Here is a 13,099-nt window from a genome sequence, read left to right on the forward strand (position 1 = left end):
CCGTGGTGATGAGTGGTAGTGCGCTGGACGAGCAGCTAAAGAGGGTGCATGCACAGACAAGAGTTAGACGATTCAGAATCCTCTGTCCTCCTGACCTGTCCACTGGAGCCCTCTCTGCCTCAGGAGACAGACTGAAATGTGGGACATGCGTATCACTGGTTGTACTGACTTGCCATTACCTTTGAACGTGACAACGATTGCTGCGGCATGTCATGATTATGATGTGTTATTTTTGAGTGTTTACACTGGTGTGTTCTGAGGGTTTACATCCATATTGCACTGGTGAATATATATATATATATATATATATATATATACAGAATTCAAAAGCTTTGTATCAGCGCATTGCTTTATTTGTTTTTACACTTTTGTACATTTTAATAAACAGGCTTACATTTTACACTTTATACTCTTCTTTTTATCATTTGTTTTCGAAAATGATTGCACAATTTCCAAGAAGGGGACTGCCAAAACACTTTGCAAGTGGTCAACCACGAGTGAGTATAATACTATAAACCACACATGTACTGTAACTATGCTGAAAATAAGTTCCATAGCAGATTCTGTTTCAATTATATTCCACAGAAAATAGGGAAAGTCAGACAAAGTGGTCTTTATATGAACTCAAAACTAAAGCTTTTAGTCTGAGACTAGCACACAAGTTCCAATACACAAACTATCCTACTATCTCTGCAAGGCAAAGTGCTCAAATAGCAGCACAGTTAGTCAACAAGCTAAAGCACATGACTAAAAACATCAGTCATGATTGTGAAACAGAGAGAATACATCTTTTCCCAATTGATTGCTGACTCCCACCGAAGCGAACTCATTTTTTATCACAGTTTAAATCTACAGCTATGCGGCCTGAGCCCTCATTTAGACTAGATAAGACAGTCATTGCAGAAACACTGAACAAGCAAGCTCCCATGTCTAGTGTTGTAGATAGTGATACCTCATGCAGCTCGTGCCACTTTGGATTAAAGAGAAACGTGACCAGATGGTGATCGACTCCTAGATAGGAAAGTCTTCCAGGGAAAAGGAGTGTGTGTTGGTTTCACATCACATGCACTCTCTCAAAGTGCAGGGCAGGAAAAAGGCTGCAGTTATTCTTTTCTTTGCTGATGGAGAGGAAAAAACCACCACAGCTGTGGAAAGATTCTTGGATGGGTTGTCTTCCCCCCTCTCTGATCTGTACGATACTCAGATAACTTCTGAGGAGTATGTAATAGGAAAAGGGTTAATAAGATCAAATCAGTTGATTCACGTCATACTTATCTTAGACTCAGAAACACATACAACAAACATTATTGAATGGCCTTAACTATGCAATCAGCTCCATAGTTCAAATCACACACAGTCTCTCAAGATCCAATCATCTCTTGGGGTGTGGGGTGGTGATTTGCTATGGGGGTGCCCCCTGCCCATCCCATCCTTTCACTCCTGACATTTGAACCATGAGCTCTTTCGTTCAGGACTTGAGTGTAATATCTACATAGCATAAAGATGAGCTGACGGAGGATCAACTCTCACCAGTTCGCTGATGGGACTGGATCTCCTCCATGCCTGTCAGAGTTCTCAGGGACCTGAATGAATGAACCAAAAACGTGCTTGTCAACAAATACAGTACATAACTTCTGATGACATGCATCACAAGACATGATCAGACAGACAATCATAAATACACTGTGGATATACCTGCGTTCTTTGAAGGCCACAACAGGAACCATGTCTTCCGTGTCACTCAGACCTAGCTTGGACGGCTTGGTCCCTGTCCCGACAACGACCCCTAGGTTGATGACCCCTTCTAAAGTGCCTTTGCTATTCTTAACAGGCTCAGTGTTCTCTTTTGGTTGGGCTTCCTCTGGAGAGGAGGAGTTATCGTTTGAGTTCCCATTCAGGACAGGCTTCTGCATGAAAACAAAACAATAATGTAAATTTGGTCAAGGCAAAGGAAAGTTCTGTTTATTTTGTTAAGTAAAGTATGGTTAATATGTTGGTATTTGAGGCAGTGTTTTGCTAAAACCACTGTACCTTTGGGATGGAGTTCTGCATGAAAGTAATCACATCAGTGTCGTCAAGGGCAAGTTTGGTTAGTTTTAAAAAAAATGGTTAACAACTATGCTACTTGTGGCAGGAAAATACAAGTGTTTTTTTGTTTCATTTTAAGCCAAAGATGGGTAAAAATTGGTAGGTGTGGCAGAACCCGAGTGCTTCAGGGTAATGTTCTTACTTCTTTCCTAGTTCTCCTCATGATCAACTCCAGTCGCTGAAAACAAAAAGAGGTCTGTTAAAAGTCTTGAACGCTTTTATGATAAACTATCACCCTTACTTTAGAACAAATATTTTTTTTGTGAAGCACAAAACAAGAATAGCCGCTAACTTCCCTCCACCCAATGTATTGAAGTTCCCCATAATTGAGCTCCACTGTATAGGGATCATGGTTGCTGCTTGTAGTCAATTGTACACAATATGGATCCCCAGATTATCTTCTAAGCATTTCAGGATGATCAGAACATTTCTCTCTGTCTCTTTCACCTTTTTTCTCTCCTGTCGTTGTTCCTCCTCCTCCTGGAAGTGTTTGTCTCTCTCCAGCCTCTGCTGCTCTGCCTTCTCCCTGGCCTGGGTCTCCTCCAACTCTCTCTGGGACACAGAGAGCGGAAGGATCAGAATGGGACAATGTATTACTTAGTGTTTCCATCTATATCATTTGAAGGTGCATAAATATCTGATGGCAATCTGACCAAAGCACTTTCTAGCACTGTATTCATAGAGCACATCCCTCACCTGCTTCTGGAGGAGAGCAGCTTCCTGCATGGCTCTGAGGGCTTTCTCTTCTTCTGCACTGGCTCTCTCCTCCTCTGCATGTTTCTGCTCATCTTCCTCCCTCCTCTTCCTCTCCTCTACCAGCCACTTGGCCTCAGCCTCCAGCCGTGCTCGCTGCTCTACCCTCCTGTGCTCCAGCTCCTCTCTGCCTCGCCTGTGATCCCACATAACATAACATTTGCATAACACCACACCATACATCACATTACTATACAAATTAATCTGAACCTCTGAATACAAGACACAACTGCATACTTGTATTTTACGCGAAAAGGTTACTCAACAGATTTTGTTCATACTGGGAAGATTAATGTTGGGTCATTCGAAAGAGAGATGGGAAGATGTAAGGTGGCCCTCCCTCCGTACCTCTCAAACTCTTCCCTGCGCAGGCTTTCCTCCTCCTCTCTCTCTCTCTTCAGGCGGGCCTCTCTCCTCTTCTCGGCCAGGAGCCGCGAGGCCTCCTCTGGGTCCATGGTGCCAGCAGAGGGCCTTGGGCTGGGAGTGGCTCCGGGAGGGAGGGCTGAGGAGGTGGACATGTCATAGGAGTCACTCTGAACCAAAACACACTGATCCAAATTTCCTGATTGTTTTTCAAAGAGTAGAACTCGATATTCTTCATTGGAATTGACCCCAACCCCACACTCAAGAATACAATATCTGAAATGTACCTAGAAAATACATAGTAGTTGATGGCGCAGTACCTTTCACTTTTAGATGCTCAGCCTCATCTGCACTGCCTTCAGTACTAAGTGTGGTTTCTCTCTGAGTCTGAGGTTCTGGGGAGTGTAGGAATGGTTGGACCTGGTCCCACGCTGCAGCTGGGGTCCTGATGGGCCGTGAGTTCCCAGGGGAGAGGGTATGGTTGGGGACTGGAACAGTGTCCTCCTCTGGTACAGGGTCCAGTTCCAGCTCTAACTGCTGTGATAGGGGCTGTCTGATCACAGATGTGTGTCTGATCACAGGTTTACTGAAGAAAAAAAAGAAGCGGAGACTTTTGTTTAGATAAATAAGTAAACAACGTCAAAAGGTGAGGTTGGGGTTGGTTGCACAATATGCACAATATTCTCAACAGAGTGATATCATTGTATGAAAGAAATTCGGTACAGTAGTTTGTGTGAAAACAACATCCAGACACAATAACAGATAAAAGGACAGTCATACCGTTCTGGTGAGGGCACTGCTGCTCTGCACTGTGGGTTTGTGGGTAACGCTTTCACGCCACCGTTGGGTAGTGGGTTTGTGGGTAATGCTTTCATGGGAGCGTTGGGTATGTGAGGCTGCTGAGTATTCCTCCTGGCCGTCCTCTCATTTTCCTCCTGCTGTGCTGCTTTTAACTTCGTAATAAATCAACAGGCAGGTTACAAGATTATCTTTCTGCAGTCTTTTTAAGACTGCAGAAAGACATGAAAGTGATTGAGGCTTATTGCCAATAAATGGTATGACAATTAATATAATTTACCCAACAATATAGCATAAATATGATAGTAAAATGAGTCAGAAGGAATAGAATGGAATAGAGTCTGTTTATTGTCTTCCTCCAAGGAAATTATTTCCCACAAGTTCGTACATTACACGGAGACAAACCAGCAACACCATCCCACCAACCCAGTCGACCCAGACATTTACAATCATAGAGATAAAACGATCTATCTCTATGTTTACAATGACATTTCCAGCAGGTATTACCTGTGCCGCATTGATGGATCTATGGCTTGTACGGCTGTGACTGGGGGAGGTGGCTACCTGGTAGTTTGCCTGGATGATAGACCGGTAGTCAGCCCGGTAGTCTGTCCGGAGGTCTGCCTGCGCCAGGTGGTGGTCAGTTGTGCCAGAGCGGCGTGGTGATTTGTGAGAGTTGGTGGCAGTGGCAGGCATGGAGTGGCATGAAACTGAACGGGGACAAATATGGACAACTGAACCAGTGTGTATGTTTGTTCCATTGTTGTGGAGCAATGGAGTGAGGGTTAGCAAGTGATACAGTGAAAGAATGTAAGTGTGTCCAAAAATGGTTGAAAAAGGGAAAAGAAGCAGAGTTAGTAAATTATTTACTTGAGAAGCCTTACCATTTTTGTGGGAATGTAAATATTATGTCCAAATATCCATATATTTTAACAAAAAATACACTATTTATATGTTATTTTTTCTTAGATTTAGATCTGGTTGTCATAATTTTCTATATATAACTGTTATTCTACATTCTGTAGAGTACCTTCTTCTTCTCTTGACTGACAATTATGACTCCTGCTCCTGCTCCTGGCTAGGTAGGAGCAGGTAGGGGTGAGGAGGCGACTGACCAGAGCCCTCTCCCAGGCAGTCAGGGGGGAGCGGCGAGGAGCTACTGCAGTAAAGCCAAGCATAGTGGGGGAACGCCAATACACAGGGACAGAGATAATGGTAGAAAATACAAAACAGAGATAGAAAATACAAGTAAGAAAGGGTAGGAAATAGGAGGAAAGTGAAGAAAAAGGAAGGTTAAAAGATGTTACAGGGTGAAAAATAAGTTCGGTAGCATAAGGGTTAAGAGGATGAAAGTCAAAAAGACACTAAAAAGTAGTACACTATATAGGAGTAGTACACTATATAGGAATAGGGGGACATTTATTAATTTACCGCTCTTGTTGTCGGTCTTCCTTCCTCGAGAGCCCTGGCTGAGTCTTTGCTTAATCCTCTGGCTCTTCTCCAAGGTCTTCTTCACCACAGATTCATAGCGCTCCTTCAGACCACAACACAAACCTCAGTGTCAGTGATATAGTAGTCTCTTCCCACATCCACTGTAGATACTGAGTTTGAGCGCTGTGACTAGTGATACAGTAACTCGGTCCCAAGATCCGTAACATCATATTGAGCCTTAAAATCGTTTAGCTTCAGATATGTACACAAAATGTGGAAAACAGCATCTGTACATCTTCTTCTCTGTGGAAAAACTGTTCTTATATGAAAAAGCTGTAAAGCAACACTGATGCCCACAATAGACACCTAAACCGAGTAACTGTTGATCCATGCTGACCCAACATGCCGACCTGGAACCAACAGGACCCTGAGCAGCTACTATCCCTAAGTCATAAGTCTGATAAATATTTAGTTGAATAGTTAACCAAATAGCTACCTGGACTATCTGCATTGACCCTTTTTGCCCTAACTTTTTTGAGTCATCACATACGCTGCTGCTACTGTTTATTATCTGTCACTTTATTCCTAGTTATATGTTCAATACCTGTCAAAAGGTTGGACACACCTACTCATTCAAGGGTTTTTCTTTATTTGTACTATTTTCTACATTTTAGAATAATAGGGAAGACATCAAAACTATGAAATAACACATTTGGAATTATGTAGTAACCAAAAATGTGGTCAACTAATCAAGTATATTTTAGATTTTAGATTCTTCAAAGTAGCCACCCTTTGCCTTGATGACAGCCTTGCACACTCTTGGCATTCTCTCAACCAGCTACATGGGAAATGCTTTTCCAACAGTCTTGAAGGAGTTCCCACATATGCTGAGCACTTGTTGGCTGCTTTTCCTTCACTCTGGTCCAACTCATCACAAACCATCTCAATTGGGTTGAGGTCGGGTGATTGCAGAGGCCACCCTCCTTCTTGGTCAAATAGCTCTTACACAGCCTGGAGGTGTGTTTTGGGTCATTGTCCTGTTGAAAAACAAATGATAGTCCCACTATGCGCAAACCAGATGGGATGGCGTATCGCTGCAGAATGCTGTGGTAGCCATGCTGGTTAAGTGTGCCTAGAATTCTAAATAAATCACTGACAGTGTCACCAGCAAAGCACCCCCACACCATCACACCTCCTCCTCCATGCTTCACCGTGGGAACCACACATGCGGAAATCATCCGTTCACCTACTCTGCGTCTCACAAAGACATAGCGGTTGGAAGCTAAAATCCAAAATTTGGACTCATCAGACCAAAGGACAAATTTCCACTGGTCTAATGTCCATTGCGTGTGTTTCTTGGCCCAAGCAAGTCTCTTCTTCTTATTGGTGTCCTTTAGTAGTGGTTTCTTTGCAGCAATTTGACCATGAAGGCCTGATTCCCGCAGTCTCTTCTAAACAGTTGAAGTTGAGATGTGTCTGTTACTTGAAATCTGTGAAGCATTTATTTGGGCTGCAATTTCTGTGAATTTCTGTGAACTTGGGCTGCAACTCTAATGAACTTATCCTCTGCAGCAGAGGTAACTCTGGTTCTTCCTTTCCTGTGGCGGTCCTCATGAGAGCCAGTTTAATCACAGCGCTTGATGGTTTTTGTGACCGCACCTCAAGAAACTTTAAAAGTTCTTGGAATGTTCTGTATTGACTGACCTTCATGTCTTAAAGTAATGATTGTTGTTTCTCTTTGCTTATTTGAGCTGTTTTTGCCATTATATGGACTTGGTATTTTACCAAATAGGGCTATCTTCTGTATACCCCCTACCATGTCACAACACAAATGATTAGCTCAAACGCATTAAGGAAAGAAATTCCCCAAATTAACAAGGCACACCTTTAATCGAAATGCGTTCCAGGTGACTACCTCATGAAGCTGGTTGAGAGAATGCCAAGAGTGTGCAAAGCTGTCATCAAGGCAAAGGGTGGCTACTTTGAAGAATCTCAAATATAATTTGTTTAAAACTTTTTTGGTTACTACAGTTGCCATAGGTGTTATTTCATAGTTTTGATGTCTTCACTATTATTCTACAATTTAGAAAATAGTAAAAATATACAAAAACCCTGGAATGAGTAGTTGTGTCCAACCTTTTGACTGGTACTGTACACTACATATTTACCTCAATTACCTCGAACCCCTGCACTTCGACTCAGTACTGGTACCCCGTGTATATAGCCAAGTTACACTCATTGTGTATTTATTATTACTTTTCTATTATTTTTCTATTTTCTTTCTCTCTGCATTGTTGGGAAGGGCCCATAAGTAAAAAGTTCACTGTTATTCTACACCTGTTGTTAATGAAGCATGTGACAAATTAAATTTGATTTGACCCCCCAGGCACAAGAACTCACTGATTCCTCCTTCATTCTCTGCCTCCTCTTCTCCTCCACGGCAGTGCGCCTCCTCGCCTCCTTCTCTCTCTGCTCCTGAAGCCTCCTCTTCCTCTCCTCCATCTGCTGCTCATAGTGACGCATGGCCCGCTTCTCTCGAGCCAACCGGTCCAGCTCTCTGGAAACTACAAGTACATTTAGTTGAGTTTGGTTTGGTTTGTTCAGTGGTTCTCAACGTCCTTTGTTATGGAGCCCTCAATCACATTTTGCTCTGCCCCGAAGTACCCCTTCATATGGGATTGACCGGGGTTGGTTGTCACACTTTTTACTCTTGTGTGTATTTCTCAGCACCAGTATATCTTACAAGACTCTTTAAATATTATGCATTTTATTAGCATTTTATGCCTTGAGAATGTTTATTTATTTCACCTTTATTTAACCAGGTAGGCAAGTTGAGAACAAGTTCTCATTTACAATTGCGACCTGGCCAAGATAAAGCAAAGCCGTTTGACACATACAACAAGAGAGTTACACATGGAGTAAAACAAACATACAGTCAATAATATAGTAGAAAAATAAGTCTATATACAAAGTGAGCAAATGAGGTGAGATAAGGGAGGTAAAGGCAAAAAAGGTCATGGTGGCGAGGTAAATACAATATAGCAAGTAAAACACTGGAATGGTAGATTTGCAGTGGAAGAAAGTGCAAAGTAGAAATAGAAATAATGGGGTGCAAAGGAGCAAAATAAATAAATAAATACAGTAGGGGAAGAGGTAGTTGTTTGGGCTAAATTATAGATGGGCTATGTACAGGTGCAGTAATCTGTGAGCTGCTCTGACAGCTGGTGCTTAAAGCTAGTGAGGGAGATAAGTGTTTCCAGTTTTAGAGATTTTTGTAGTTCGTTCCAGTCATTGGCAGCAGAGAACTGGAAGGAGAGGCGGCCAAAGGAGGAATTGACTTTGGGGGTGTCCAGAGAGATATACATGCTGGAGCGCGTGCTACAGGTGGGTGCTGCTATGGTGACCAGCGAGCTGAGATAAGGGGGAACTTTACCTAGCAGGGTCTTGTAGATGACCTGGAGCCAGTGGGTTTGGTGACGAGTATGAAGCGAGGGCCAGCCAACGAGAGCGTACAGGTCGCAGTGCTGGGTAGTATATGGGGCTTTGGTGACAAAACGGATGGCACTGTGATAGACTGCATCCAATTTATTGAGTAGGGTATTGGAGAATAACATGACATTTTGAGTAAATTTGTGTGTGTCTATATGTTTGCACATACATGTGTGCATGTCTGGATGCGTGACAGAAAAAAATGTGTGTGAGAGAGAGGCAACGAAGGGGGTTCTTTATAGCAACAGCACAAAAGGGCTTGGAATTTATTGTATACTGGCAGTCAAAATGTTGACAATGACAACAAACCCCACATTCCATGTGACAACCCCCCCCCCCAATGCTAATTAGAAGATGCTAGTTACCACATTGGTTGGCCTAGGAACTCGTTTGAAATATGGCTCCCCTTTTCCTCTTTTCAACAAACATAATTGTTCCAGAATGCTTCCCTGTGGCTCAGTTGGTAGAGCATGGTGTTTGCAACGCCAGCATGGTGTGTGCAACGCCAGGGTTGTGGGTTCGATTCCCACGGGGGCCAGTTCAAAAAAAAATAAAAATAATGCATGAAATGTATGCATTCACTACTGTAAGTCGCTCTGGATAAAAGCGTCTGCTAAATGACAAAAATGTTAAAAAAAATGATATAATTCAAACATTTAAATATAAAATACCAAGAATCTATTTCTTCACACTCACCTATGGAAAAACACAAAATACCCTCACCTCAATGTTTTGAAATGCTGACATGAATTGACCAGGTGGATGAGTTCTTTTAAAGAATTCACACATTTTAACTTCAAAAGTATTACACAGTGCCATTTAGATTGGGACTAAATGGCACCGTGACAACCAACACGTGAGGAAAACAACCTCGGTCTCCCCTGATCAACAGGCCTATGTTCTTATGAGTCTTCCCAAGTACCCCTTGGGTATAAGGCAAGGTACACCCAGTGGAACTAGTACGTCATATTGAGAACCAGGTTGAGAACCCCCATCATCACGGGTGTTGGCTACATACCAAGCTGTTTCTTATGCTCCTCCCTCCGCTCCAGCGCAGTCCTCCTCTTCTCCTCCTTCTCTCGCTGCTCCTGTAGCCTCCTCTTCCTCTCCTCCAGCTGTTGTTCATAGAGACGCCTGGCCCTCTCCTCTCGAGCCAACCAGCCCAGCTCTCTGGACACTGCAAACACATTGTGGGACTTATTAGCCACAAAAATACCAGTACCCTGGTCCCAGATCATTGTGTTGTATAGCTAACTTCTAATGAACTAATTTGGCATGACAGTTTCCATGGGAGCTGGCAAAAAGACAGCACAAATAGACATGGACCAGGTTACTAAAATACTTTCAAGAAACTACAAAAATAAGTGACAAACAATTGAGTGGTGTATTAGCTGTGGCGTCATCATGTGTGGTTACACATACCAAGTTGTTTCTCATGCTCCTCCCTCCGCTCTTTCGCTAGTCTCAGTCTCTCATCAACCTTCAGTACCTGTGGGCCTGGAATATTAGATAATATGTCACATTCACTCTACATCAAGTACATACATTAAACAGTATGCGTTTGGTGACATTACTGATCATGACAGGGAGTTTAAGATGGTTCTGCTGCAGCTGAAGCTTGGTTCAAATGAAGTGTCACTATTTCTTTCAGTCAGAAAATATGTTTACAGTTGAGGGACTTTTTTTAGACTTAAAGTTAAGACATTGGGGGGGGGAAAGGACAATGTCAGGTTATACTCAAACTTTTGTAAGGACAAAGCATGGCATTGATCATGTCTTGATAACGGTGATGCACGTCAGAGGAAGACCACTCATGACGGATGACCCACAAAGAACAAGCAGTACCCCAGGCACAGAGAGAGAGAGAGAGAGGGAGAGAGAAAGAGAGAGAGAACTGATGTATGACCTGCTGGGTTTCCATGGCTGGTTGTGTTGTTACTGATCACAGCTGATTTGAAGGAGGCAGGAACACACATGACTGCTCTCCTCTTCTCTGAATTACAGGGCTTCATGTCGTCATTGCCTTTTTCTAAAACGAAATAAAGAATTAAAGAGAACATCCTGTTTAGGTCTCTCTGACTTTTTCAGCTGACTCAAAAGGACTGTTATTTAGTCAGGATCGTTAATGAGATGAGAATAAGAAACGATAAGTACATGTTTATGACAAGTATAACTGCATCATCATGGTTTATACCTGCTGGAAAAGTACGAGACACATGACTACCTCAGAAAAAGATAACCTTAGTATAAATTGCTTAATACTAGATACAGTGGGTCATATCATTGCAGTTTCCAGAAAATCGACTGGTCGTACTTAATCCAGGCACTAAGCCTCTAGGCTGAATGTTAGCTGTTAATAAAATAGCTATTATAATATGCCTGTTCCTGTTGTGCCTTGCAGGGGTAAACAAATGCCAGCACCTGACAAGTCTTCATGGAGATGGCTAAAACAAACAAGCAAATAGAGGCAGAAGAGGATAAGAACAAAGACATGCTTCACAGGAGGTCGCTAAATAGTGATGTGAATTTTTGGTGCAAGAGACGTACACCAGAAATGATCTTTCTCCTGCAAGAGATGGACACGCAAAAAGGATCTCCCTTGACACTCGACGCTATAACAATGGGCATGAATGTATCTTACTGAATCGGGCCTATGATGAGTGTTGATGTTTACCACAGCGGAGATAGAGGGGATTCAGTAAGCTACATCATTACCTCACTGTTTACAAAACAAAATGGCAGTAGAGAATAGGATGAACGTCTATGTAGAAGTGCGAGGCAATATCAGATCCTCTGATCCACGGACATTTCAAAATTCCCCTGCCGTACATGCTACAAAATAAATCTAAGTTAAAGTAATGACTTCATTATCTGGCCTAGATACATGATGGACCATCTCCCCACTGAGGATGAACTAGAAGGGAGAGGTTGATTCTGGCTGATTCTGGTTCGGATAGCCTGTCCTGTATATAAACACAGTGAAGCTACAATACCGACCTCCATGTCATTCTATAAACAGAGTGAACACTCCACAGCAAATCTATCATCCTCACCATATCAAATAAACAGCTACCCACCACCCTGTATACCTGCTTTTCTATAAGCACAGTAAAAAAAGATATACATTATCAAAGCCACAGTACTCACCTCCCTGTCTCTCGGCTCTGCTCTCCTTCTGGTTGTCTTGATTATCTCTGGTAGAAAGCCCCTTTCTGTCTTCTTGGGATACTGGCTTCTTGCTGGGGGTCTCCCTCTGTTTCTCCTGTATCACAGCCATGTTACTGCTATGCACAGAGCAGGGCATACCACAGCTCTGCCACGCAACAGACTCTCCTCCTCCTCTCCTCCTTTTATATTTCTATTTTAAGATGCCTGTACTGTACCGAAGGTCCTCCTGGTCCCCTGTGCTCACTATGCAGCTGACCGACTGCCTCTTGCTTCAGCTGCTTGCTCATCTGGGCATTTCAAACAAATAGAAGAGAAAAAGGGAAGAAAAAGCCCTTTGGGGTAAACTGATAGAACCAGCTGACTTGCTGGGTTCTGGCTGGCTAGATCCTGCATCCAGGTCCAGTGAAGTGGAAAGCAAAGATATGCATGATCCAAATAACAGAGAAAAATCTGTGAGAATATAAAATAGTTTTCTCTCTCCCAGTTCCTATGAGGGTCCTTTACAAGCTATATTAGAGACATGGATGCTATATAGCTTAGTGAAAATCTCTATCCTCCTTTCTCTGGGGCTGGCTACTGTACTGAAATGGTTACTTCCCTTTTGACCATCTCTCACAGCTCACAGACTCTGGAGTGCTACTCTGATCTCTTTAGCTACTGTCATGTACTGCAGTCCTGTCACTTTAATTCAACCCATCCCACCACCCACTGCTGAGTACAAGCAGCCATAGACCCGCATCCCAAATGGTACCCTATTCCCCATGTAGTGGACTACATTTGACCTGGTCCCACGGTCAAAAGTAGTGCACTACATAGGGAGCAATTTTGGACTGAGCCAGAGCCAGCTAAATAGATAAGAAATATTCAGTGCAGAAGAAATAGGGGAAGGAGGGAGGGAGGCAAAGTCAGTCACTGGCAGGCAAATTAATCCATCTGGCCTTGTTCTGTGAATGGTTGCCGCGACAACAGTGGTACAGTGCTGTACTGTGTGTCTCTATCCCAAATGGCA

The 13,099-nt window shown here is 42.9% G+C and overlaps 1 protein-coding gene across 5 annotated transcripts; it reads right to left on the reverse strand.

Annotated features, from left to right (window-relative positions):
- Positions 1-331: 331 nt before the first annotated feature.
- On the reverse strand, positions 332-12,711 carry map7a (microtubule-associated protein 7a). 5 transcript variants are annotated; one of them, XM_029729523.1, is made up of 17 exons: positions 12,070-12,709; positions 10,829-10,951; positions 10,345-10,419; positions 9,941-10,099; positions 7,834-7,997; positions 5,434-5,536; positions 5,033-5,161; positions 4,510-4,736; positions 3,985-4,157; positions 3,525-3,790; positions 3,190-3,343; positions 2,785-2,977; positions 2,536-2,640; positions 2,231-2,266; positions 1,696-1,907; positions 1,531-1,583; positions 332-1,208 (listed from the first exon to the last, which is right to left on the reverse strand). In XM_029729523.1, the coding sequence occupies exons 1-17, from the start codon at positions 12,224-12,226 to the stop codon at positions 1,201-1,203; spliced, it is 2,337 nt and encodes a 778-aa protein (XP_029585383.1). In that variant the 5' UTR covers positions 12,227-12,709; the 3' UTR covers positions 332-1,200. The 5 variants fall into 5 exon arrangements, with proteins under 5 accessions (XP_029585383.1, XP_029585382.1, XP_029585384.1 ...); XM_029729522.1 differs by having other exon boundaries at positions 332-1,211; positions 12,070-12,708; XM_029729524.1 differs by having other exon boundaries at positions 332-1,211; positions 4,567-4,736; positions 12,070-12,707.
- Between the last annotated feature and the right edge of the window lie 388 nt (positions 12,712-13,099).

The sequence above is a fragment of the Salmo trutta genome, chromosome 33 (genome assembly GCF_901001165.1).
Source record: "Salmo trutta chromosome 33, fSalTru1.1, whole genome shotgun sequence".
In the NCBI taxonomy this organism is placed as follows: Eukaryota; Metazoa; Chordata; class Actinopteri; order Salmoniformes; family Salmonidae; genus Salmo; species Salmo trutta.